This window comes from Drosophila serrata, unplaced genomic scaffold (genome assembly GCF_035046125.1).
Source record: "Drosophila serrata isolate PLE 108 unplaced genomic scaffold, ASM3504612v1 contig_276, whole genome shotgun sequence".
NCBI lineage: Eukaryota > Metazoa > Arthropoda > Insecta > Diptera > Drosophilidae > Drosophila > Drosophila serrata.
Window position 1 is genome coordinate 2,832,984 of NW_028257174.1, and position 25,804 is coordinate 2,858,787.

General features: G+C 39.4%; 4 protein-coding genes across 21 annotated transcripts in view; 2 read left to right on the plus strand and 2 right to left on the minus strand.

Annotated features, from left to right (window-relative positions):
- The window catches only part of Ptp4E (Protein tyrosine phosphatase 4E), a 37,183-nt gene extending 24,128 nt beyond the window's left edge, over positions 1-13,055 (minus strand). For 6 of the 15 annotated variants that reach the window (XR_015272264.1, XR_015272263.1, XM_086835517.1 and 3 more), the window contains exons 1-2: positions 9,376-9,448; positions 7,194-7,645 (exon numbers count right to left, since the gene is read on the minus strand). Coding sequence is in view for 13 of the 15 variants with exons in the window: in XM_086835517.1 (XP_086691643.1) it covers positions 7,194-7,397 (204 nt within the window). In the remaining 2 variants the exon portion in view is untranslated. Of the gene's footprint in view, positions 1-7,193; positions 7,646-7,803; positions 9,449-12,188 lie in introns of those variants that run through there. The other 9 variants (XM_086835519.1, XM_086835516.1, XM_086835509.1 and 6 more) reach the window with 6 other exon arrangements.
- Positions 12,249-17,362, plus strand: LOC110180620 (uncharacterized). 4 transcript variants are annotated; one of them, XM_020948303.2, is made up of 4 exons: positions 12,249-12,588; positions 13,884-14,469; positions 14,545-15,747; positions 15,805-17,362. In XM_020948303.2, the coding sequence occupies exons 2-4, from the start codon at positions 14,242-14,244 to the stop codon at positions 16,330-16,332; spliced, it is 1,959 nt and encodes a 652-aa protein (XP_020803962.2). In that variant the 5' UTR covers positions 12,249-12,588; positions 13,884-14,241; the 3' UTR covers positions 16,333-17,362. The 4 variants fall into 4 exon arrangements, with proteins under 4 accessions (XP_020803962.2, XP_020803963.2, XP_086691661.1 ...); XM_020948304.2 differs by having other exon boundaries at positions 12,254-12,588; positions 13,887-14,469; XM_086835535.1 differs by lacking the exon at positions 12,249-12,588 and adding an exon at positions 12,993-13,680.
- A 1,395-nt stretch (positions 17,363-18,757) lies between these two features.
- On the minus strand, positions 18,758-21,989 carry Hgsnat (Heparan-alpha-glucosaminide N-acetyltransferase). The gene is made up of 6 exons (XM_020948296.2): positions 21,486-21,989; positions 21,222-21,349; positions 20,518-20,639; positions 20,267-20,441; positions 19,537-20,198; positions 18,758-19,475 (listed from the first exon to the last, which is right to left on the minus strand). The coding sequence occupies exons 1-6, from the start codon at positions 21,627-21,629 to the stop codon at positions 18,988-18,990; spliced, it is 1,719 nt and encodes a 572-aa protein (XP_020803955.2). The 5' UTR covers positions 21,630-21,989; the 3' UTR covers positions 18,758-18,987.
- A 695-nt stretch (positions 21,990-22,684) lies between these two features.
- On the plus strand, positions 22,685-25,797 carry LOC110180615 (TBC domain-containing protein kinase-like protein). Its single transcript, XM_020948298.2, has 6 exons — positions 22,685-23,054; positions 23,135-24,526; positions 24,587-24,793; positions 24,849-25,120; positions 25,178-25,474; positions 25,533-25,797. The coding sequence occupies exons 1-6, from the start codon at positions 22,859-22,861 to the stop codon at positions 25,635-25,637; spliced, it is 2,469 nt and encodes an 822-aa protein (XP_020803957.2). The 5' UTR covers positions 22,685-22,858; the 3' UTR covers positions 25,638-25,797.
- Positions 25,798-25,804: the final 7 nt, after the last annotated feature.

Sequence of the window (25,804 nt, forward strand, 5' to 3'; positions counted from 1 at the left end):
TTGCATTTTGGGTTAAGCTATTTTGATTGACAATTTAACTTTTATTTTGTTTTTTATCTCTCTATGTTTTGTTTTACTTCCATTTTTTGTTGTTGTCTGCCTTTCACTTTTTTCAATGGAGGAGATATTTTTGGGAAAGTTTCAAAATTTAAACAAAACAACAAAATAAGAGACTAAAAACCTTGATTGAAGGATTTGATGCAAATATTAAACAAATGAAAAAAAGAGTACTATCAAAAGGTAGTTCTTAGTTGGTAATATTCCACTAACCGCTAAGTAAACTATTTATTATGATCTTCATAATTGCAAAATTAAATCTATTTGCCACAATAAATAGTTTCTGGGCTTAGTAAATCGAAAGAAAAAAAAGAAATATGAAGCCAGTGCGAAAATATCACATTAATCGATATTAAAAAAAAAACCCTGGCAGTTGGGGGTAAACAAAAAAATAAAAAAGATTAAGTAAATAAACGCAAATTGAAATGGCAAACGTGGAATGCGTGAGATCGAATTTAAGGTGCACAACATCAGGAGGGGGGAGTTGCTTGTGATTTTATATATATATCTGTTTTTATATATATATATTTCATCTCTTTATATGTGTGATTTTTTTTAAAACGCTGTAGGTTGTTGGCTAATTATTTTTATGGCCCAAAAGCCAGTGCGTGCAAGGGAGATGGCCGATGGCACAGTAAAAAATAAAAGAAAAAACACACAAATCCAATTCAGAAATTAAAAAAAACCAAAAACCAAAAACTCAAAACCTGTTAGGCCAGCAAAGTCGTCAGCTTCTCTTGAATTTTGCTTTATTTTTTTGTCGTGTGTATATATTTTTTTTGTCATATTTTTTGTTGTTTTTGTATTCAATAAACAAATTGCCATCCCCTGCTGCCCCCCTTTGCCCCCACAAGCAGCAATTTAAAGTTATATATCGCCTAAGCCGGAGCAACTAAAGCAAGTATTTTACGGTGGCTGTGATTTGGTTTTTTCTTTTTATTTTTTCAACGCTTTTGTTCAGGTCGAGTTGGCCCAGTTTTTTGTGTTGGCCCCAGCAATTAATATCAATTAATTAGTAGTTGCTTTGTCAGAACACAACCAGCGAGAGAGAGAGCAAGAATTTGGTACAACGATTAACAGAAATAATGAGAGATCAGCAGAAAATTGGTCACATGTCATGGATGTTGAATATTAAATATAATATTACATACAGACATATGTAGCATGTGTAAACACACATCAAGAGTTCAGCAAAACAAGTTAACATTCCACAAAAACAAAATCACAAGAGTTGTAAAAAATAAATATATATAAATGAAAATGCAATGACCTAAACTCATACTAAATGAAATAGAGCATAAAGATAAATTATTATTACATATAGTCCAGAAAAACAGCATAAACAAATATCTTTAACTAATTACATAAATACACCAATAGGTATATCAGTAAAGTACTTGAATAAGAACCAAAACTAAAATTTAAATAAAAAATCATATATATCAAGCAAGAAAGCTAACTTCTAGAAGTCTTTTCTTTTTTTTAAGAATTTTTCACAATTTTAACAATTTAATTTGTTGTCGAATTTATAAGCCAATGTTTTATTCTTTATTGATAAAGATTTTAATTGCAAATCAAAATATATATGATTTTTGGCTATCATAAACTTCGAAAATAAATTAATTCTATGTATGTTAAATCAATATTTTTATATGCCAATTTTTTTAAGTAATTCCAAGTTTTGTAAATACCATAACAAGGCCAAAAGTGGTTTAATTTCAAATCGGAAAGCGGTCTTATGTAAGTTTTTATTAGCTTAAAATATCTGCATACTCAGTTAAAAATTTAAGAATTGTATTAATTTTTGAAAATTTTAATGATGTAACCCCTTTCCTTTTTTTTTTGAAAAATGGAAAATTTTTGAAAAATTAATTTTTTTGCCGTAGATGCCTAAAAAGATTTGCCTATTGATGCTGATCAAGAATATATATGATTTATAGGGTTGGAAATGACTCCTTCACATTCTTTTAAGCTTCAGATTGAAGGTTCAATACCATTTTTTAATCGATATTAACTTCATTTTTATATGCAAATTTTTTCGACAAATCAAAATTTAAAAAATTCATAACTAAACCAAAAACGCATTAATTTCAATTCGGAAAGCAGCCGTATGCTTTATTTTAGCAGGTTAATAAAACTGCGTACTCAATTTAAAATGTAAATTTTTTGGCGATTTTTGAAAATTTTAACGGTGTAACCCCTTTCTTTTTTTTTTTTCAAAAAAATAAAAAATTTTAGAAAAAATTTTGTTTTGCCCAAAAATAGCTGGGAAGATTCGCCTGTTGATGCTGATCAAGAATATATATGATTTATAGGGTTGGAAATGACTCAAGCTTCTGACTTAAAAATATAACTTTATAATAAATATACCTATAAATTCTAGAATTATTCCATAAATAAATACCAAAATAGGGAAAAATGTATATTAAATGCAGTACACAACTCCACAAAACATGTAATAAATACACCAATTATATCAGCAAATACATCAACAAAGAAATAACCAAAAAAAATCACAACTAAAAATCAAATGGAGCTGTATATAATAAGATCTAATTAAAATGATGCTTTAGTGAAACGAGACTGATATATTAGCTATTTAAATTGGGAAAATGAAGTCATAAATCGTCTGTGCATATACATACATCTATGTATATGTATATCTAAAGAAGCCACCATATAATTCGTTTAATTACTAAACAAATCCAGAGCTCGGGGCACCTATCGTAAATAAAGTAGTATTTGTAGTGCCACACCAGACGTGGAGCAGAGAGCAGACCAGACCAGACCAGCATGTGATATCTATTCTTGGAACTCTGTACTTCAATTGATGAGCCATATACTCAAGAGCAAATAGAGATTAACAAGCCGTAAATGAATACAGAATGGTGTGTGCATTATATATATCAGTATATATCTTTTGCGATTCTCCAGACTCCCGATTTGTCTCTATTTGAGTTGTCACTTGGCACCGCGAATATATAGTAATTCACATCTAAAAATGGGTTTCGCTTCCTGCTTTATTTACTCGCATATATTTGTTGTTAATGTTTTGTATTTTCTGTTTAAGCCGTTTAAAGAGTGGTGACTGTGAAGGAGAAAGCTAAGCTAAACAAACTCCAGATGCTTTTTGCAAATAAATAAATAAGCCTGATTTACAGGCAGAATGTCAGAACAACGTCTCCTCTTTTTGGTTTATTTTTATTTGTGGTAGGTAATAACATCCAGAAATGTGAAATTCTAGCATGCCAATGGGTGTGTGTACTGGGCTCAAATTGAAATGGAGCAGAGACAACTCCACCCGCATGCCAATTAGAAGTAAATATTTCCATTTTTTACACCCCCTGTTGCCAGTCTTCCACAATAAACAATGGAAAGAGTTAAGCCAAAAGAAAGGCAAACATCACCCAGAAGAAGAGGTGCCAACACATAAAGAAGACCCGAAGACACAGCAAATTGCACTAAAAAAACGAAAAGAAAAGAAAAACACCAAACCAAACACTGGAAATAGAAAAAGAAAATTTCAATTAATGCTTCTTTCATTGCCAGCCAAAGTTAATTTCATATAGTTTCTACAAATTATAAACAAATCCCCCAAATGCAGTTGGTTTTCATGCATTTTCCAAAAGGGTGGTTTGTACAATTTCCCTCAACACATCCCAGAAAAAAAAAAGAAAAAACAAAAACACTTGACACAGTTCGTGCAGCAAATTAAGGGGAAAGAGCCAGAGGGCATCATCATCCCGAAGGGGAGAGTGTGATCTGTATGCTGCTTAATTGCCGGCACTGTGTTTGATCTCTACTCAATTCTAATTGAATTTGTTATCCAGATATCTATATATTACGACAATGAGACACCAAAAAGCAGTTAATAATGGATTTTTGTTAGCCAGCTAATTAAGCAATCAAAGGAACAGGGAAATATATTAGGGTTAACACAAACAAAATCACCATTTTGATAATACTTTTCTTGTATTATAATGATATTTCTTAAACTGCAAACTGGCTAAAAGGAACATTAACACATTCCAGGGGATTTCCCTTTCTTCCTATCTCCCTCTTTATTTTGGGGTAGTGCTAACCATTCTAATACCTCTCACATTTTTTGTGATCACACTCTCATCTTTCACTCACAAATTAAAAAAAAATATACAAAAAAATAAAAGGTGGCTGATGTCATCGTTGTCGCTCTTCTTTGTTGGCATTTTTAATTTTATTGTTCTGTTTCTTTTTTTTGTCGCTTTTTTGGAACGCTTAGTAATACGAATACTTTCGGCCAAGTTTTGGGGCGATAAGCCAGCACGTAATGACCTGCGATTCGCAATCGCTCCAACGGCCAGATAAAATTAAAGCCAAAGTCAAGGCAGCAGATACACGTGAGTCCAAACAAAAAAACAAAAACCTCACAAAAATAAAACAAAAAGAAGAAGTATAAAAAATGGAATCCAAGAATTCAAGAAATTTCAGTCGCAATCACAAAAAGTGATTAAAAAGTAAACAAAGGGGTTAAGGGGGGCTTTTGAAAGCGAACTAGGACAGAAAGCAACGAGTTTGTGTACAAAACAAGAAGTGACTAGTGACAAAATATGCACACAGAAAATAATTTTAATTTTAAATAAATATTAAATCATTTACAATTATTATCAGTAAGTAACTATGATCAACAATTAACTATGATCAGTAAATAACTATGATCAATAATTAACTATGAGCAGTAAGCATCTATAAACATTAAGTAACTCTGAACAGTAATTATCTATGACGAGTATGTAACTATGATCAGTAAGTATCTATGGCCAGTAAGTATGTATGTTTGATCACTTACTAACTTTGAACACTAATAAACAATGACTTGCAACTTTTGTAACACAACACATTTCTAAGACTTGGCTGGCGGCAGTCACTTCGTTCCGGGGATGCTAGAACAAGTTGAGAATCATATGTACAGATGCGGGAGATTTATTTCGAAACAAATTTAAGCTATTTTACTGAAACTATGGAGTTATTCTTTTATATAATTTTATTAGTATATTAATTAGAGCATGTCGAATCGGTGGACTATATATATACATATATATAGCTATAATAGGAACGATCGGACGATTTATAGAACTATGATCAGTAATTAACTGTAACCAATAATTAACTATGAGCAGTAATTAGTTTTGACCGGTAAGTAACTCTGAACAGTAATTATCTATGACGAGTAAGTAACTCTGATCAGTAAGTATCGGTGAACATTATCTAACTATGATCAGTAAGTATCTATGGCCAGTAAGCATGTATGTTTGATCACTTACTAACTTTGAACACTAATAAACAATGACTTGCAACTTTTGTAACACAACACATTTCTAAGACTTGGCTGGCGGCAGTCACTTCGTTCCGGGGATGCTAGAACAAGTTGAGAATCATATGTACAGATGCGCGAGATTTATTTCGAAACAAATTTAAGCTATTTTACTGAAACTATGGAGTTATTCTTTTATATAATTTTACTAGTATATTAATTAGAGCATGGCGAATCGGTGGACTATATATATACACATATATAGCTACCATTGGAACGATCGGAAAATTCTAAGAAAAAAAAAAAGGTATAACTTTTTCAGTTTTCAACAGATTTTTATCAAATTTAATTTATCGCTATTATTTATTAATCTAGAATTTTGTGTAAAATTTTATGAAAATCGGACTACCATATATCAGCCATGCAAACGATCGTTAGCTTCCTTTCTTGTTTATATATAATATATAGAATAAAGTTCATATACAATTTTATATATTATGCTTTATATAAATATCATAAACAATTTATTAATATACGATGTCAATTCGTTTGTAAACAATTAAAAAAGAAAGCCTGCTAATAAAACCCCCCATTTAACACGAGATTTATTCTAAACTGTCTCTTTTAAGTGTTGTTTTTTAACCATTAAAATGTCCATTGTTTTGCTAATTTTTTTGTTAATACTTAAGTTGATAATATCAAATTGATTGAAAAGAATATTAAACAGTTTTTTTGTGTGTGTGTGAGGAAGTTCCGATGACAGCGACGGCATCAGAACCCAACCTTGAGTTTTACTTGCGTTCGCTTTTTAATTTTTTTTTTTTTATTATTATTCTTTTTAACTTTTTACTTGTTGCTTGGGTTTTATGTTTTTTTTTATATATATATATTTTTGGTTTTTGTTTTTATTTTAAATTGTTTCCCTTGTGCACAACAATGCGACACAATGCAAAACGAAACGAAACGAGTTTTGTAATCGAGACAAAAACAACGACTAAAACACAAAAATAAAGTCGATAAATCAAGGAGGAATAACTTGTAAATAGGCTCACAAAACACACACTTAAAAAATAAAGAATATAAATGGCTTTTTTATCTATAATAAAAGTGACAAATGGAAGCACATGTTGGGGTTAAAATAAGATACAACTTTAGAGGGAAGACCGGAATTAAGTAGTTGGGAGACTCCAAGTCATATAATATCATAATCATAAATAATTCCTTTCTTATTTCAGGAATAAAATCTATTTAATATTAGATTGTAGTTAATTTAAGTTTTATTAAGCTGAAAACTTTTAGATATATTTTTAAGCTAAAATCTGGTCTCAGTTCTATACTATATCTATTTTGCATCTGAATTCAGCTAGGTTTTTGTTTATTAATAAAAGGTTATAGCGAAATAATAGATTAGAACAACCCCAAACTAATTAGAACCGGCCAAACAAGCTACTAAAACAACCAATAAAAAAAAAAAGAAAATAAAGACATTTTCTGGCAATAAAATTGGAAAATAGCTGTAATGTAATTTCGGAAAAACCCCCAATGAGAGAGGTTGAAAAAGATTAAGTTGTAAAATAAACGTATATTCCCAGAACTGATGAGGTAGAGCTTTTGTTAAGTCAAGAAAAGTAAAAATAGGTATTTTAAATTGCCTCATAAGTTAAACTACACTATTTATAGATAATAAGTTATAATTTGTATATTTATAGGTCTTGATTTGACTAAACTTTCATATTACAAGGCTAAAAAATACAACTTTCATCTTGCAAGTTTTTAAATCATCATAAATGCTACATTTTTGAAGATATTTTGTATTTTTGGTGTATATTATGTTCTTTCAACTCACCTGTGACAAGAATATTGTCAGAATACCAACAACAAGCCACAATTGTTGGTGTTTTTGTTGTTGATGTCGCTGATGTTGGTGTTGGTGTTGTTGTAATCGCCGCCTCTTTCGTCCATGTGTTTGTTGTTGTTCCAGTATTGGTGGTTGCCGTTGCCTTTGCCATTGCTTTTGCTTTTGATTTTGTTTTAGCATGGCACTGTCCATTTTTCAAGTACAGTAAAACTCGATGATCGCCGAAGGTTTCGCAGATGTTGTGGGATTTTTTGTGGCTTTTGCGTTTTATTTTTAATTGTTATAACATGGTCATTTGTCTGTGCATTTTCTTTGTGTGTATACATATGTACATATGCATATATGCACGCTTTTCGTATATGCTTATTACATATACAATATCACTCGATCAGTCATTACTTAATTAATATTGCACTTGTTTTACGGCTGGTGTTGGCACTCTAAATAACGGCGAAAATAAGGGGGGAGGGAGAGAAGACAGAATGGATGAGTGAAAAAGTGAGATAGAGATTAGGCGGCCTGTTGTAATTGTTTTTTAATTCCATTTTCATTTACGATCGCCGGTTCCAAATCTATAACGGCACACACACGCACACACCTTTTCAACTACAAAAAGTAGTAGTAGTAGAAGTACAAGCGAAAGCGCTGCTGCCTTATTGCAGGTGGAAAGCAAATGAGACAAAACAAAAGCCATGCCGAGCCTCTGCCGCTGGTCGACGTCGCTGCTTCTGCGCAATCTGTCTTCAAGAAGAGGAAGCGAAAAAGAGAGAGAGAGAGGTAGGGAGAGATATGAACCACGCACAAGTGCGTGGCTCTGTGTGTTTGTGTGTCTCATAGTGAACGAAAACGGGCAAGCAATGCAGGTCGGCTGATGCACACACACACATGATGGCTGTAACGGCGCTTTACTACACGTACAGTGGTCTGCCGATAAAAGAAACACTAACAGGGAATACTAGCTATAAATAAAAATACTAAAAACAGAGATTAAGAAAACAAAAAACTATTTAAGCTAACTGGAATCGATTACCAATAAATAATTGAAGCATTAAAATGTTATATATACACATTTTGCCTATCGAGTTACCACTGTGGTGGAATTGCTGCTCGCTACCGCTGTTTTTGTTGCTGCATTACGAAATATCCCGCAATTACCAGACAATTGTTGTTGCCGCCTGTAGTGTTTTTGCACTTATTTTGCACAACCACTATTCGCGCGCCTGCGTGTGTGTGAACAACAAAAAAAACGAGCCAAGTAAATGACAATAGCGGGAGGTTAATGGTGATTACATTAAATGCTAATTGCACACGCATTTACTTTACTTTTCTACACCATCACCGCACTCGTCTGCTCTTCTCCTATTCCGCCCTTCAGTCTCTCTCTCTCTCTACTCTCCACTCTCCCACACACAAACACAAATTCCGACACACACACTGGCCCACACAAGCGACAAAACTAAATGCGGCGGCGCAACAGCGTCGGCGGCGACGTCATCCACGAGAAAACACAAAAAAAAAAAAAAAAAATTCACTTGACTGTTGCTCTTTTTGGTCCTCTTCTCTTATGCTGCTGCTTCTCGTTCTTCTTGCCGTCTCCTCCTTGTTCTTGTTTTTGTTGCACCAATTAAACAAACTAGTCACGTTTCATTTAAAATGGCTTTAGTACGAAAAACAGGAAAAGTAAACGAGAGAAAATAAAATAAAACTTCAAAAACCGAATTTTGTAGCGCGGCAGCGCTGCAAGCACTAGAAAAAAAAACACAAGCACACGCACACAGCGAAAGAAACGGGACAAAAATCACACACCTAAAATATTAACCGTTATAGGTCCGAAGGTGATGAATTGAGTTTTTGCGATTTGACTCTCGATTCATACGAAAAAAAAAATTAAAACTTGTTGCTGGCCGACAGCACACGTTAAAAACACCAACAAAAGGCGGCGACGTCGACAGAGGCTGTGGCAAATGCACTATCTTTCACCGAAATTGGCGCCCTTGCACTTTAATAACTAAATATCAACATTTAATGAATTGGAATGCGCTTCTCTTGTCTTATATTGCACTAGCCAAAACACAGGTATAACAAATATCGGTGCATTGCCGGTATAAGCCAGAGTACAACTAAATAACACTCGTTTAATTTTATCAACAAAATTTACGCGAATTTTTACCGCAACACAACCGACTCGTCGAAAAAATTTTTGTTAATAACAATTTGTAGTGTGACTGTATCATTATATTTTTTTTTGCCCAAGTACCGTGTTGCTACCTTTTTAGGTATTTTTCTTTTGGTCACTCTGAGTTCCTGAGCTGTTATTAACATTTAACATTTTTACAACCATTTTACACGTTTACAGACACATGGGGTCGAATTCTCATAACATAGCCACTCTATTCTCTCTCGGGTGCTGTCGAGCGAATGTTAATTAACAGAACTTATATTATATTTTTTTAATATTTCTGTTTTTGTCACTCGAAATCCCGCAGCTGTTACTTAACATTTGACTTCTCCACATCCATAAACCCATTCTAAATGTTTACAGATACATAACAGATCTGCTCTCATCCAGACCGAGAGAACGTACATTAACAGAATTCTCCGACACGGCAATTGGTCACACTTAGGAAAAGATTTAAACCTTGAAGATGTAAAAAACTTGGCTGCCGCCTGGCTTGCTTAATAAATTAACTTATAAAGTATCACGAAAAATAGCAATAAATTGCTGAATAAAAATTAAACAAATAAGTATGTAAATAAGGACCTGTTGATGCTGATCAAGAATATTTACGATTTATATCATATATATTTATGATAACCCAAACAAAAATGCATTATATTTTAGCGTGTTGGTTTTTATTGGGTAAGGTATATTTTGCAATAATTTTGGTTCTAAAATCGTTTATATTTCACTTTTAAACTAAATAAATCTGTATAATGTATATTATTTTGCAAGGGCAAAAAAAAATTAACAAAATGGCTAACATATTTACCGACATTAAATCAATGTATAACGATTATAAATGAAGATTATTCGCCAGTGAAACAACAAAATATAAGAAATATTTTACTATTCTGCCTAAAAGTAAAAATTTGTGTTAAGAATTTAGTAAAAATTGAGGAAATGCCAAAAGTAGCCAAATTTAGCTAAAAGCATTGCAATTTGAATAGCAGCTATAAAAATAGCTTCATTGCCGCCACTGACTAGATGTCAACACCGAATGCCAGTGTTGACAAACGCCAAACCGAATGCCGAAAAATCTGAATCTGCGTAGCACAAAAGATACTCGAGCAAACACCGAAAGTAAGAAGTAAAGTTGAGTGAAAAAAAAACAGTGAACGAGCCAAAGCGAAAGGTAAAGATAAAAATTAATCAAAAAACAACGAACATTTAGAGCAAATCGTGCTGAATAAAACACATGACAACAAGTTGTTGTCGCGAAGAGAATGTATCCGTGTGTGTGCCTGCTGGTCAGTGTGTGTATGCGTGCGCTATGGTTTTAACAACAATTGGACTTGTTGTTGACCTTCGCTAATCGAAAAAAAAACACGGCGTATCTGTATCTGTATCTATCAGTTGAAGACACGGCGCTTGAACTCTTCCAATGTCACAACGAAAATGCCTGGCAATTGTGCGGAAATGAGATAAAACAAAAAAAAATGAGGAAAGTAAAAGAAGTGGCACACACACACACTGGTATATCCATTTTACTCGTCTTTTTGCGCGCGCTTTCTCTGCAAAACACAACCATACAACAATGTAATCTATTACTTAACAACACTACGCTCTGCTCTCCCTCTCTCTGGCTCGCTCTTCTTCTGCAGGTGGGCGCACTCTCTCACTCTCCTGAATATACATTCGTATTTTTTTTGTAGGTTTTACTTTCTTTTTTCTTGCCTTTTCGGGGCAACCGGCTGTTGTTGTTGTTTCATACTATTACGTTTAGTGCCTATGTGTGTGCGTGAGCACGGATTGTATTACCGTTATTGCGGTCCGGCAACCTGTTTTCGTTGTTTTCACACATTCTTATGAGAATTCCAATCAGAGTCTTTCACTTTCCTTAACAAAAACAACATTTCATTGCCTAGCTCGGCCCCCGCTATGCCTCTATCGTTTTGCCTCCCCCTTTATCTGTTGCTCGCTCTCCCACGCAAAAGTTCTCTTTTGCACAAGTACAGTTTGTTATTTTGCAAGAAGGAAAATGTGAGGAAGACGCATTACCACCGCAGGCGTCGCTCTCACAGGCACACACGTACATACTTTATATATTTGCGGCTTGCAATTTGTTTTGATTGCAAGCACAACATGTAAAGTGGAGCGACCTAGTTTAATTTTCGGTGGGTTTTTTTTTTGTGGTTCGGCACGTACGCCAAAACATGTTATGCCTGGATTTTTCGGGTTTTTTTTTCGGCCACTTTCGCTCCACTGGAAAACAACAAGAAGAAGCAGAATGCACCCGAAACCAGAACATTACAGTGTTGTAAAATGGTGCGCTGTAAGCAGCTGGCGGAGCTGCCACCTTTTTGGGACCCGCCAGTGACCTATGTTGATGCGTAGCTCGTCACGTACCCGTAAAATCATAAGAGGGGGCGGGGGCTGGACACGAATAATAAGGCGAGCGTGGGTGCTGCAATATATTAAATTCTATAATTAGCTGTGAAAAGCCACAATGCCCCTTTGAGCAGCTGCGCCTCGCTCGCTTTATCGCTGCTGCACGTTTTCTGCGCTTCTTTTATCAGCAACAGAAGCGCGAGCAAACAAAGAATATCAACAACAAAAGAGCCATTTGCATTCATTCGCATTCGCTGCTGCTTTTCTTGTCGTTGTTCTTGTTGTTGTTGTTGTCAGGTGGCAACCCTGCCGGCCTGAATGTTATGCAAATTGTTCTCTCCTTTTCGCCCATTTACATTGACTCCCTCTCTACCCTGTTCTCTCTTTCTCCCTCTCTCTTTGCACTCTATCTGTATCTGTTGTAAAGTACTCACTCAGCTCGTGTGTGTCGAGTGTTTTTTTTTTTCACAACCGGAATTTTTCGCTGTTGCTTTGCTGTGCGCATTCTCACGTACACACACGCAACAGCAGCATTAGCATCGATGGCGGCGGAGCGAGCGGGATGGCACGAGCACAGAGAGAGCGGGAGAACGCGCTCAGCTGCTCGCCTGCGTTATCATTGCATTCGCTTTGTACACATTTCGTACATGCGTCGATTTTCGTCAGTTTCGTCAATTCGCCTTTGTGTTTCTTCCGTGCAGACGCGTTTTTCCTCGAGCTCTCCGCCTCGTAGCTTTCCCAATTCAAAAAAGTAGAAAAGAAACTGAAAAGAGTGCTTGTTAAATATATTGAATACATTTTAAATCGAAACGAACGGTGTGCGTGTTTAAGAAGGTAAAGTTTCAATGATTTCGTGGCAGCTGTGTTGATCGAATAAACAACGCCGCAAGACGGCGTTAGAAAGACAGTTGAAGGCCCTAGTTTTTAGCCGCATTTTCACCTCCAAAAATGAGGCAATACACATTCAGACACACAGCCGGTGCATAAAATCTCGTACATTCGCAGTCAGACACTTTCAACTTGAAAAAACTCAGTGTCCCCAAAAACAACACAAATTAAGTAAAATCAAAACGACGAAATTAAGGCAATGACAACAAAAGGAACAACGCACCTGGAAGAAGCAGAAGAGGCGCAAGCCGTTTCAAAAGTCACGTCACTCGCTGGCGCTCTCTTTTTCCACCCAAGCATATTGCTTTTGTTGTTTTTGCTGCTCAGACAGAGGGAGTCGAAGTAAATGCAACGAGAGCGCGCGCTTTTACGTGTAGTTGTGTCCCTTTTTCGCGTCCCCAAAAAAAAAAAAATGAAATAACACACGTTAACAACAAAAAAGTTGCACTCGCTTTGCGTACATGTGTGTGTGTAGTTGTGAGGCTCGCGCGTGGCTTAGCTGGCTATCTCGCTCACTCCCTCCCATTCCCATTCATCTGGCTCGCTCAGTGTTGTTTTTGTTATTTTTTTTTTTGCTGCTTGCTTGTATTTAAAACATGTTTTGCTAAATTGAATTAACACTGCCCTGGAAATAATATACACCACTTGCTGCTGCTGCTGTTGCTTGCGGCGTGCCTGATAAGATATTTTAAGCATTTCAGCGGTTAATGTGGCGAAAATTTAAAAACTTGCTATCGCTGTTGTGGTTTTTTATATCCCCTTTGTTCTGAATGGCAGAATAAGACATTAAGTATAGATAATCGACGTATGGCTTTCGTTTGCTAATAATTTGATATGGAAATTGCCAACCATATTTGTTTAAAAATTGTTTAAAGTTGTATTAGTTTGGTTCAGAAAAATGCAAGTTATTGAAATTATTTTGTGGCTTGCATTTTCTGGTGTAAAAACAGAGCAGCACTTACCAACACTAGACAAGAAAAATCAGCTGTGCAGCCGGCGAAAATGTATACCATTTTAGCAGCCATCTTAAAATAATGTGTAATTTTACATTTTAAATTAAATTTCCGTAGCTGTAATTTAAACAAAGTGTATTTGCTTATTTAATAACTATAGTTTGTTTGCCCTACAGTTATTTGCTATAAGCACTTGTAAGAACCGACCGCTTATCAACACTGTCTTTTTATACAGCTGTCCCTGTTTCCGCCTCAACTAACTTGAATATTTTTGTTTATTTGTTGCAGCAGCAGAAGCAGCGTCGCCGCCGCCATTACCAAATGCAGTCAATTACAGTGAAGCCCGGGCAATGGAAGTTGGCAATGCAAGCGATCAGTACAACAAACGGAATAATGGCCGCGCACAAATAACACTAGCACAAAAAAAGTAGCCACAGTGAAACACCGTCACCAACACAGCACCAAAACACACACGAAACACTCGAAAAGACAAATCAGTTCAAGTCACTCGCTTTTAGTTGCTCTACAAAACCAAAATCCTCTTTAACCGTCAAAGAAGTGAGAAAACAAACAAAAAACGCTAAACAAAAGAAACATTTAAAACAAAACAAAAAAAAAACCGAAGACAAATCAAGTTCATTCAATCATGTTCAACTTCCACAAACCACGCGTCTACCGCTCAGCCGATGGCTGCTGCATTTGCCGTGCCAAGTCAAGCAGCTCCCGCTTCACGGCCTCTCGCAAGTACGAGAAGGAATCGATGCAGTGCTTCAATCTCCACGAGCCGCGCAACGGCGAGATCTGTAATGCCTGCGTGCTCCTGGTAAAGCGCTACAAGCGATTGCCGGTGGGCAGCAAGCGTCACTGGGGTCATGTGAGTATAAAGCAAATTTATTAAAATCGAATCAAAAATATCCAACTAATCACCTTGCTTTATTGCTCTTCTCAGGTTGTGGATGCACGTGCTGGGCCCGGAACCAAGTCCCTGGCCAAGCAGAAGAAGCGCGACAATGCCGAGGCAGCGGCCGCTGCGGAGGCCAAGAGCGTGAGCAGTGGCAACAATAGCTCATTTCTGCCCGAGAAATTTGCCAAGATCTTTAAGAAGAATCGCAAGGGCAAGATCACAGCATCCGCTGCGAGCACAACAGCAGCTGCACCAGTTATCAATCGACCCAGCAGCACCTCACCCACCTCAGAGCACAATCCTAGCGATTCCAATGAGAGCTACGACGACGACATGCAGCTAACAAGAGGCGGAGGTGGAGCTACCCATGGAGTGGGTACGGCAGCCATTTATCAGACGCGCAAGCGAACGGCAGCCGCTGCCTTGGCCGTTGTTAACGGCAATGCCGCCGAGATTGTTAAACGTCCCAAGCTCACGGGCAGCAAGCGACGCCGCCAATTGCCACCGAAGAAAGGTCGTCGGGCTGTTGATAATGTGCCCTTCTTCGAGGAGAGCGATCTCGTGCGCTTGGAGGTCTGCTGCGGTGTTGTCTTCCAGAGCTTGTCCCTTGGCAGCTGTTGCTACATCATTGATCCGGAGCTGTATAAGCCCTGTGAGAAGCATCAACGTCTACGGCAGCAGCAACACCAGCTGCAGGTGCAGCATCAGCAGGAAATGCAGCAGCAGTTGCAGAAGGAAACGCTGGTAGAGACGGCTGTGAATCCAACCATCCCACCGGCCACCATTACCACCACCAACACCACCACTCAAGTTCAAAGCCAGGCGGCCAAAATGGGGCCGCTCAAGAAGCACCATCTGTTCTTCAAGCGACAATCGGAGTCATTCCCACAGGGGGATGTCGTCCATAGAATAAGTCCAATTCCATTGAGCAAGACTGAAGCAAACAGCAGCCACCATTTATATACGCCCACTGGTGGGGCGTCGTCACAGAAGCCGCAACATTCCAATTTGTCGCTGATTCTCAAGCCCACAGTAGCAGTAGCAGGCGCCGCCACTCAGCAGTCCACCCTGACATCAGCGGCATCCGTTTCCGGAGTAGTATCTGTGGGCGCCGCCTCGCCCTCGTTCTCCTCCTCATCGTCCAATTGCTCCACCTCGTCCTCGGTGGCCACCAAGTTCAATGACAACTCCTCGGACTCTGGTTTCGACGAACATGTGCTGGAGCGCAAATCTGTCAGTCCACCAACGGTAAGTTTATAGTTTTTTCAATCTCAAACGATGACTTACCCTTTGTTTTTATTGCAGCAGGATGAGTGGAAGTTGCGAGGCGCTGCATCAGGTGGCATGCAGTTGATTCTGGCCAGCGGCTTGCCCATTTCAGGACAATCGCAGAATCTGGTGCTGGCCGGGAATGAGTTTACGGCCAGAATTGTGCAGCAGCGACAGCAGCCGGTGATTCCTTCGAACGATGCAGCGGCAGCAGGAGCAGGAGCAGGAGCGGCACCTCCGCTCAAGATCAATGTGGTGCCTGGTGGCGGATCTCAGGGGAATAGCAATAAATTGCGTGCAATATTCAACAGCGCCAGCAGCATTCAGCATGAGAACGGTGTGACTACCATTCTGCCTGCCTCCTCGTTGGCTGCCAGCAATCAGACGGCGGCAATGAATGCGATTGCTCCAAGCACAGTGACCATAACGCCATCATCTGTGGTGGGCAAGAAGGTGACTGCCGCCGGTGTTGCGGTGACCAATCCCAAGTTTATACTGCTCAAACCGGCCAAATTTGTGGGCCAGACGGTGCCACCACCGCCTCCAGATGCCAAAATCGTTTAAGAGAGGAAGAGAGAGAGAGAGGAAGTGAGTGAAAGAGAGACGGAAGAAGGAATGAAACGAAAACGAAAGAGAGAGAGGGAAAGAGAAGCCTAGCGTCTCGCAATGTTAACCAAGAGGAGAGAAGGAGCAGGATCACAGGGGATTTCCCACCTGCTAAAATTGTTGAATATGTACTACTTTACACAACACACACAAAACACCCCCCTCTTTTGGTTTATTATTATTATTATTATTTGCTTTTTTTTTGTTTCGATTGTAGTTTGTAATTTACTTTTCTTGATAAATCTCCGCTCCCTTACGTATTTATTCTAAGCAAGAACAGTGTACATAATGCTACCTTATTTTTTCATCCATTTTTACACATCTATATATACACTCTGCTACAAAATATTACTTTTGTACGAATACTCAGCCGAAGCAGCTCTCCATATCATTTTAGTAATATATATACGTACATATATATAACTTTTGAGAAACCGAAAACCTTACCCTAGATATTAGTTTATGTACATACGATTTAAGCCAGCCTAATGACTTGTTTTTTGTCTAGTTGTAGCCACTAAGCAGCGCAGCACTCCTATCTATATACATTTATATATATATCATCTACTATATATCTCCCAAAATCCTCTGCGATTCTCGAGCAGGCTAAACACAAAACGGAAACAGATTTCACGAGGAAAAGGACAAAGAAAAGCATTTTAAACGCGATTAATCGCTGTAGTTGGACGTGTAGAGTAGTGCAGTGCCCTAGTAGTCTGTAGTTAAACACACACCCGACACATAGCTCGATCTTCCACTCCGCACCGATATCGATCCAAGGATCACAGCCAGGTGTTGGAGTGCCAGGGGTCAGCGGCAGGTGGAGCGAAGGAACCATCCCGGAACACACCACACACACACACAAATTGTAGCCTTAGGAAAATGCCTAAACAAACATAACAAAAAAAAGAGGAAAAATCCATTAATTGTGTGTTGAAAGAGCAATGTTTTATAAATTTAAATAAAAGTCAAATTTTTGAAAATAAAACTGTTGTGTTTTTAATTTAAGCTTGAGAAGATATTATTTAATTTATGTTTTAAGCATTGGTGGGCATTTAGTGGCTCTTTGAGCTTCCGAATTTGTATTTCTTGGGGATACAACCACAAATTATGTGTTTTGGACAAGCTCGTCTAAAGATTATTTGCGAGGAGCCTATTTGTGCTCAAATTCTAGGTGGCTTATGACTTATACATTTTATTTAAACAATCCTGAATAATAAAATCCTATGTGAATATATAAATATACAACCTATTTGTTTATTTATGTAAATTTAGTTTTTATACTTTTGCAAATTATTAATATTTTGACGATTAAAAACATGGTATTGGACCTTCAGTCAGAAGCTTAAAAGAATGTGAAGGAGTCATTTCCGGCCCTATAAATCATATATATTCTTGATCAGCATCAACAGCCGATTCAATCTAGTCATGTTCGGAAGAAAAAAAATTTTTGAATTTTTTTTTAAATTTTTAAAATTTTCGTTAAAATTTTCAAATTTGACAAAAAAATTAAAATGATTTAATTAAAAAACTCGATAAGCAGATTTGTTAACCTAATCAAAACTAGCATAAAACAGTTTTCCGAATTGAAAGTAATGTATTTTTGCCTTAGTTATGAGATTTTTAAGTTTTGATTAGTCAAGAAAATTGTCATATAAAAATATAGCTAAAATCGATTAAAAAGTGGTATTATAATTTTAGTCAGAAGCTTTAAACTAAGCGAAGGACTTTCTTTCGACCCTATAAACCATATATATTCTTGATCAGCATAAACAGGAGAATCTTTCTAGCTGTTTCCAGGCAAAAACAATTTTTTTCAAAAACGAATTTTTTGACAAAAAAGAAAGGGGTTACATCGTTAAAATTAAAAAAAAAAAAAATAGGAAAACATTTTACATTTTCAACTGAGTATGCAGATTTTTTAAGCTAATAAAAATTAACATAGGATCGTCTTCCAATTTAAAATTAATGCATTTTTGGCCCACTTATGATATTTACAAAATTTTGATTTAACCAAAAAATTAACTAATAATAATATCGAATTAATTTAACTAATTTTAGGTTTTCTTAAAGGTATACGAAGGCCAAATAGAAAAAGGTGGCCAAAACTCATATATACTTTGATTTGGAATTAAAATCTGAAGCAATAAATAATAAAAGAAAAAATTCCGCAATTTAATTTAATTTTTTAAATGTAAGGGGTTAAAAGTTTTAAAAATATGAAAAATGCAATTCAAAGATTTCTACAAATTAGTACACACATTTATTAAAATAATAAAAACTGAAATATATAAGTTTTATAAATTTAAAAAGATTGTTTTTTAACATTTACAAAGAAAGAACTACAAATATTTTTGAAATCCCAAAAGAAATACAATTTCAATTTCTAAAAATTGTTATTTATTACATTTTACTTTCACTTACAACGAAAAATTCGTAATTAAGTTACAAATACTAAATATTTCTTGTTTCATTTGTGTGTTGTGTATGTTGTTTTGTGCTTTGATGGAAAATTCGTAAAATATCCGTAGAAATCACAATATATGTATGAATGTATTTACAAAAGGCTAAATTATTTGGCAAATGGATATACATATATGCTTGTCTGTTCGATTATAAGCTATAGTAGAACTCCCTGGCGTCCAGATACAGGGCTATGCCCACCCAGACCAGGGTGTTCCATGTGGCCTCCAGCAGAAGCATAAAGTGTGTGTTCATCGGTCCAATTCGCCAGTGCCAAGGTAGCATTTTATGCATCACCGAATGGCCGACATACATCACAATGGCGTTCATGCCGCATTCGGTAAAGGGATAGCCCGACCAGCTCCAAGTCTCCCGGACATCTACAAAGTAGTAGAGCAGGGCCAGGATCACCAGGGCCAGGCTGGCGGTGACACAGACAAAGGACAGCGACCAGAGATTCTTGTTCACGGGAATGGCGCCACCCTCTCGCGAGAAACCGCACAGAGCGCCACCGATGAGGCCCAGCAGGATGGCAAGGACCAGCCAGCGACGTATGCGTGACTGCCAGGTGGGATGCACCAGCAGGGTCAGACCAGCGAAGGCGCCCAGCAGCACCTGCACCACGCTCAGAATGCAGCCTGTCAAAGGAGAACATTAAATTACTTGATTTTACTTTTTAAAAATACTCAGAAGACTCACCAAAAATACCCTCCGGATCGAAGGCTGTGGAGTCGTAGACATACTTGGCCGTTGGATGCTGGTAGATGTGCGCCTGTCCCAGCACCTGGAGGTCCACATAGCCTGCTGCTCCGCCAATACAATTGGGATTCGCATTGTGATCGTGCTTGCCACCGGGTCCCAGATAACCACGCGGACAGCCAGGCACTCGAAGACCAAAGGTCAGCCCCAAATAGGTGGCCACCAGAGCCAGCAGCACCGCCAGCTCACCGCTGAAGAGGCAGACATCGTGTACGGCCCGTTGCCAAGAGCTTTGCGGACTTATCGGCTCCCGGCGACTGCACAGCGTGTGAAGAACTCCAACCACAAGGAATGCTACTCCAAAGCGCTGCAAGACGCCCATGAGACGCAACTGCTCTAGATTTGTGCCACTCATCGAATTGAGGCAGATGCCAATGGCAAATAGCTTAATGGAGCGCCACAGAATGCGCAAGCAAATCCTCGACTTGCTGCTGCCTCGGGAGAGCTGCGATTTGACCGAAAGTGGAATGCAAACGCCCATGATCCAGAGGAAAGAGGGGAAGACCAGGTCAGCCAAATGCAGGCCATTCCAGGCAGCATGCTCAATCCAGGTATAACCACCGCCACCACTGTTCACAAAGATCATTAGGACAATGGAGAGGCTGTTGAAGTAAGGGAAATATTAACAAATCAATCATGTAGAGTAAGGTTTTTTGTGGTTATAGGTTACCCTCGAAACGTGTCCAGGCTGCGCAGGCGCTTTCGCTGCGTAGCCTTGGTGGCAGCAGCTCCAATGCTGTCCGCAGCAGCGGCGGCCTCATCATAGCGATAACACCGCCAGGCGCAGCTAGCAAGCTTCAGCAAGATTAGCAGGGCGGCAACCAGAACGAAGACGGCCAGGAATGCTGTGGAGGTGGAGGTTGAATCGACGATAAGTACAAGTGCCTCAGTAATTATTTATCTGAAGTACCTCACACTCACCGTAATTAATGGGCACGCCCGGTTTGTCCACGGCAAAGGAGCAGGTTCCATTGGCATCCAGGGTCAGGTTGTAGACACCAAACTCCTGCAGATCGGTTCGACGCAGCCAGCACAGCGAGGAGCTGTCATATAGCCATAATCATAATCATAACCAGAACGAGAACGTATGTAGAATGGAGAACAGAGAAATCGATTAAACTTGAGGAGGAACTTGTATAATTGCCTAGTCAAGCTGTTTTCGCTGAAACTAGTTAACATACAGTGGGTATTCCCTTAAACCGACACAAGAGTTTCTAGATTATAAACTAACTACTTGATCTTGGTCATTGAATTTTTATGGTTTTCATTTTAAAGTGGTTTAAGCTTAGGAAAATTTCAAGTGTCACGTTGTTTACTAATTAACATGAGTAGCTAAAGTGTATACATATAGTACCTATAATTCTTTCTTATCCCTTGGAATTTACCCTCTAAAAAGAATGGGTTTGTGATTAATTAAGAGGATTATTTTAACCCACTGTTCTCTTACAGTTTTATAAAAGACATAATATTTAGAGTCTGTTTAAAGAAATTTAAAGATATATGATGTAATTACTACAGGTGTTTATGGGAAACACCTTTCCCACAACAAGTTCTTAAAGTAACTAAAAGCTTAACTCAATGAGTGACCACTGTGCACGCACAGTGGGGTCTGTGTGTCTACCTACACATTGTCGTAGGCATAGTGACCCTGATCGTGTTCGAATATTTTGAAATTCAGCGCAAATGCAGAGCTCAAACGTAACGGTTCGGCGTCGTCGTCCGCGGGCAGAGCTTTCACTTTGGTGTATGGACACTGCGAATGAAATGGAATTTAATTCAGAAAATGACATAAAATCGAATTAAGCTAATTGGACTGAATTGAAAGCGAAACCGATTGCGCATCGTCCATCCAATGGCTGTAACAATTAATTATGGGCATATTTTATTACCGTGTAGCACTCGTCGGACAGTGTGTACAGGTATGTGCGCTCCGGGAAGTGCGACGCCAGGTACAGGTAGGCCTCGTCCACGGACAGCGCCCGCATATCCAGATTCCGCCAATGCGGTTCTGTGTATTCCACGAATAGTGACATTTTTAAGCGTTCAATAAAATCACATTTGCTTTAGAAATGCAACAGAAATTGCAATTGCAGTTATGCACTCCTTACACACACACAAACAGAGAGACGGACGCGCTTAAATGGGGAAAATCGAGGAAAATGCACAACGCCCGCACACACACGCATGCGGCGAGCGACTAACTAAGCTGAAATCGCTACCGACATTATTATGGTTAGCACAAGCTTCGCCGAGCTCTAAATAACAAAACAATTTCGAGTGCGCAATAAAAAACAAAATCGCAAGTGGCACTAGCAACAACAACGGCAAAAGCAACGGTAGTGCCAGCAACAACAAATAACAAACCGATGGGGGCGCGGGCAGTGTTGCAAAATGAGCCAAAGAAGGCTTTTGATTTCAATTGGAAGATCAGAGTTGCCAGATTGTTTGCGTTAATATTAATTATTTAATTTATTAATTAGAGCTATATCCTTGGGCGGAAATAGTTGTCATATTAATATTATTAATACAACTATAATAATACATCAATATCTGTTCTTATACATGTCCACAATTAAATTTAAGTTTCTTATATTTTGGGAAAAGTCTTCCGATCTGCCTACAACATCGCCCAGCTTTGAACCTTAAATTTGGCAACTGTTGCATTTTATTTTTAAATAACAACAATTAAATTAATTATAATTATAAAAACACATTAAAAGTAACATCATTAAAATAAATTAACCGTTTTTTATGTTACTGATTTGTGAATTTTTTGTTACTTTTGGTTAAAGTAGTTGTCATATTAAAAGTATTAATAAAATATTTATAATACATCAAAATCTGTTTTTAATATGTGTCCAGAATAAAATTTAAGTTTCTTATACTTTGGAAAAAGTCTTCTGATCTGCCTACAAAGCCGCCCGGCTTTGAACCTTAGATTTTGCAACTGTTGCATTTTATTTTTAAATTACTACAATTAAAGGAATTATAATTATACAAAAACATTAATAGTAACATCATTAAAATAAAATAACCCTTTTTAATGTTACTACTATGTAATTTTGTTATTAAATTAATTATATTATTAGGGGGCGTATCACAGATCGGCTCGGTCTGGCAACGCTGTCAGCTGATTCGCTGTCCGCTGCCAAAAAAAAAGAAAAGAAATTGTTGCTTTTCTCTAATGTCCTCCTGTGAATCCTAAGAACTCCACGCCCCGCACCCACATCCGCATCGAACAAGGACCAAGGACTGACCACGGATGGCTGGCAGGCAGGAGAGCCGCCGCCTATGCGCCGTCACCTTCTTTGCGAAACTGCATCCGGGCGATGTGTGCGGCAGCAATGGTCTGCCCCTTACGCCCAACTCAATTGCCATCCTGGGCAGGGCCCAGAAGCTTAAGGAGCTGCAGGACGAGCATTTGTGTCAGTATCTGGACGTGATACGGGGCAAGCATGGTGGGTCTTTCATCTGCTCCGAAAGTGCCACATAAACTCCACACGACGCCCCTTATTAATCTCTAAGAACTTTCTTTCAGAACGCACCATTGTGGTCTCGGAGTATCTGGGTCTCTCGCTGGAGGACTATGCCAAGCGGAATCCTCCATTGTCACTTGCCCAGATCCTGAGGATCTTCTATCAGGTGGCCTGCGGCATTAGCGTGCTGAGTCAACATCATCTAGTGGCCCACAATCTGGAGCCGAAGCATGTTCTCATCTCTGATGACGGACGACGCGTGAAGCTCTTCAACTACGGCCTGCATCACATGACCAAGGGCGGCTGCTATGTGCCCTTTCCCATTGGCAATATCCGGTATATGGCACCAGAGCGGCTCCTCGGACTCAACGGGAATGTGAAGAGCGATGTGTGGGCTTTGGCCATGCTGGTGGTGGAGTTGGTGTTCCAAATCCAGCTCTGGCCCAAACTGAAACTCTCGAATGTGATTCGAAAGATCCTAGCTTTTGGCCGGAGCAATGGAGTGCTGGAGAAGATTGCGCGAGAGCATCAGTGCTACGAGCGCCTTACGACGATGGATAGGAATCTGCGACAGTTGCTGGAAAGCTGCTTGCAGGTGCTGCCCAAGAGAAGACCGCTGCCACAGCAACTGCTGATGCAACCCATCTTTGAGAGCGTGGCTGCAGAGCTGACGAAGGAACGGGACCAGCAGCAGAAGCCACAGCAGCCTCAGGAGAACCCGGAGCATGTACCTCTGCTCTTGCGCTGCCCCCTGTCCCAGATCTATCACCTGTGGCAGCTGGCCGGCGGCGACGTTCAGGCGGAGCTCAAGAAGGAAGGCCTCATCCGCAGCGAAGCTCCTATCCTAGGTCTGCCGCAGATAGTGCGCCTGAGCGGAGCAAGCGTGTGTCCGGGTCGCAGCCAAGCCCAACTGATGGATGATCGTGTGGTGCCGTTGCGGCTAAAGGCTCTGCTGCAGCGACTGAGTCTCCTGCCAGCGGATGTCTACTTTCCGCTGCTCCATTCACCGCGATTTCCCGCTCACTTTGCACGCGAGCTGCAGGCTCTGCCTCTGGTGATCCGCGAGAAAGACATTGAATATCAGTTCCAACGCGTCCGTTTGTTTACACGCCTCCTGCAGGGCTATCCGCACACGGCAGAGCAGCTGCGTCGTGAGGCGGCCGTCGATGTGCCCCCGCTGCTGCGTGGTCCAATTTGGGCAGCTCTGCTGGATGTGGTGCCCAATGGTAGCTACTACAAGATCGACAAGTTCACGGCCACCAGCACGGATCGACAGATTGAAGTGGATATACCGCGATGCCATCAGTACGATGAGCTCCTCTCCTCACCCGATGGCCATCGCAAGCTGCGCCGCCTGCTCAAGGCCTGGGTCACCGCCCATCCGCAGTATGTGTACTGGCAGGGATTGGACTCGCTGACGGCGCCGTTTTTGTTTCTCAATTTTAACAATGAAGGTGCGTGATTGATCCTTTTTTACATTTAAGTATTTGTTAACGTTTGAATTCTCTTTCCAGAGTTGGCTTTTCTCAGTCTGTTCAAGTTTATACCCAAGTATCTGCAATGGTTTTTCCTCAAGGACAATTCGGCGGTGATCAAGGAGTATCTGAGCAAGTTCTCACAGCTGACGGCCTTTCATGAGCCTCTTTTGGCACAGCATTTGGCCAGCATAAGCTTTATACCAGAGCTATTTGCCATTCCCTGGTTCCTGACCATGTTCTCGCGTAGGTTTAGCTTCGTACGTCTTGATATTTGAGTGTATATCTTGGTTATCCTTAGATGTTTTCCCGCTGCACAAGATCCTGCATCTGTGGGACAAACTAATGCTGGGCGACAGCTCGTATCCACTCTTCATAGGCATTGCCATTCTTCGCCAGCTGCGCAGCACCCTGCTCTCCTCGGGCTTTAATGAATGCATACTGCTTTTCTCCGATCTGCCGGACATAGTGATGGAGGGCTGTGTCCTGGAGTCCCAGAAGATGTATGAGATGACGCCCAAGAGCATAACGCATCGACAGCATGCCCTGCGTCACCAGCAGCCTCACTCGCTGGTGGGTTTTCTCCTTACATTTTAATAGAGTAAAGGATTACATTATATTATTTCCCAGGACATTGGCATAACGGATGTGGAACTGAAGCACTTGCAGCAGGAGCAGTGTCCCCGTATTAGCGCCAAGGATGTGCAGGCCCTGCTTCTGTACTCCCCCTCCGAGCTGGCTCTCGTGGATCTACGCAGCGTAGTGGAGTATGGACGTGTCCATGTGCCACACAGCATCAATATACCCTTTGCCACCATTCAGCTGGGTGATCAGCGACTGGAGGCTCTGCCAGTGCCCAATGTGGAGGCTCAACTACGGGGTCGCATTGTGGTCTGCGTGAGCAATATTCATCAGCATTCCGTGGAGGTGGGACTCTCTGCTGAATAAACTATAAAATATAATTATTAATTACTTTGCCTTGCAGTTCTCTCACTTCCTGGTGGCCTGCGGCATTCAGCGCACCTGCATCCTGCACAAGGGATTCAATGTCCTGCACTCCATCGAGCCAAATATACTCATCTCGAATTGAGGCTCTCGCGTCTCTATCATTGTTAGCCTCGTTGCTTCTGCTCCGTTTTTTAGCCTAAGCTCAATGTGTACATTTATAATCTTTTATATTATCTTTATATATGTATTATATAAATATATACATTTGCAGAATATACATATATATAATGGGTTCCCATTAATAGGCTT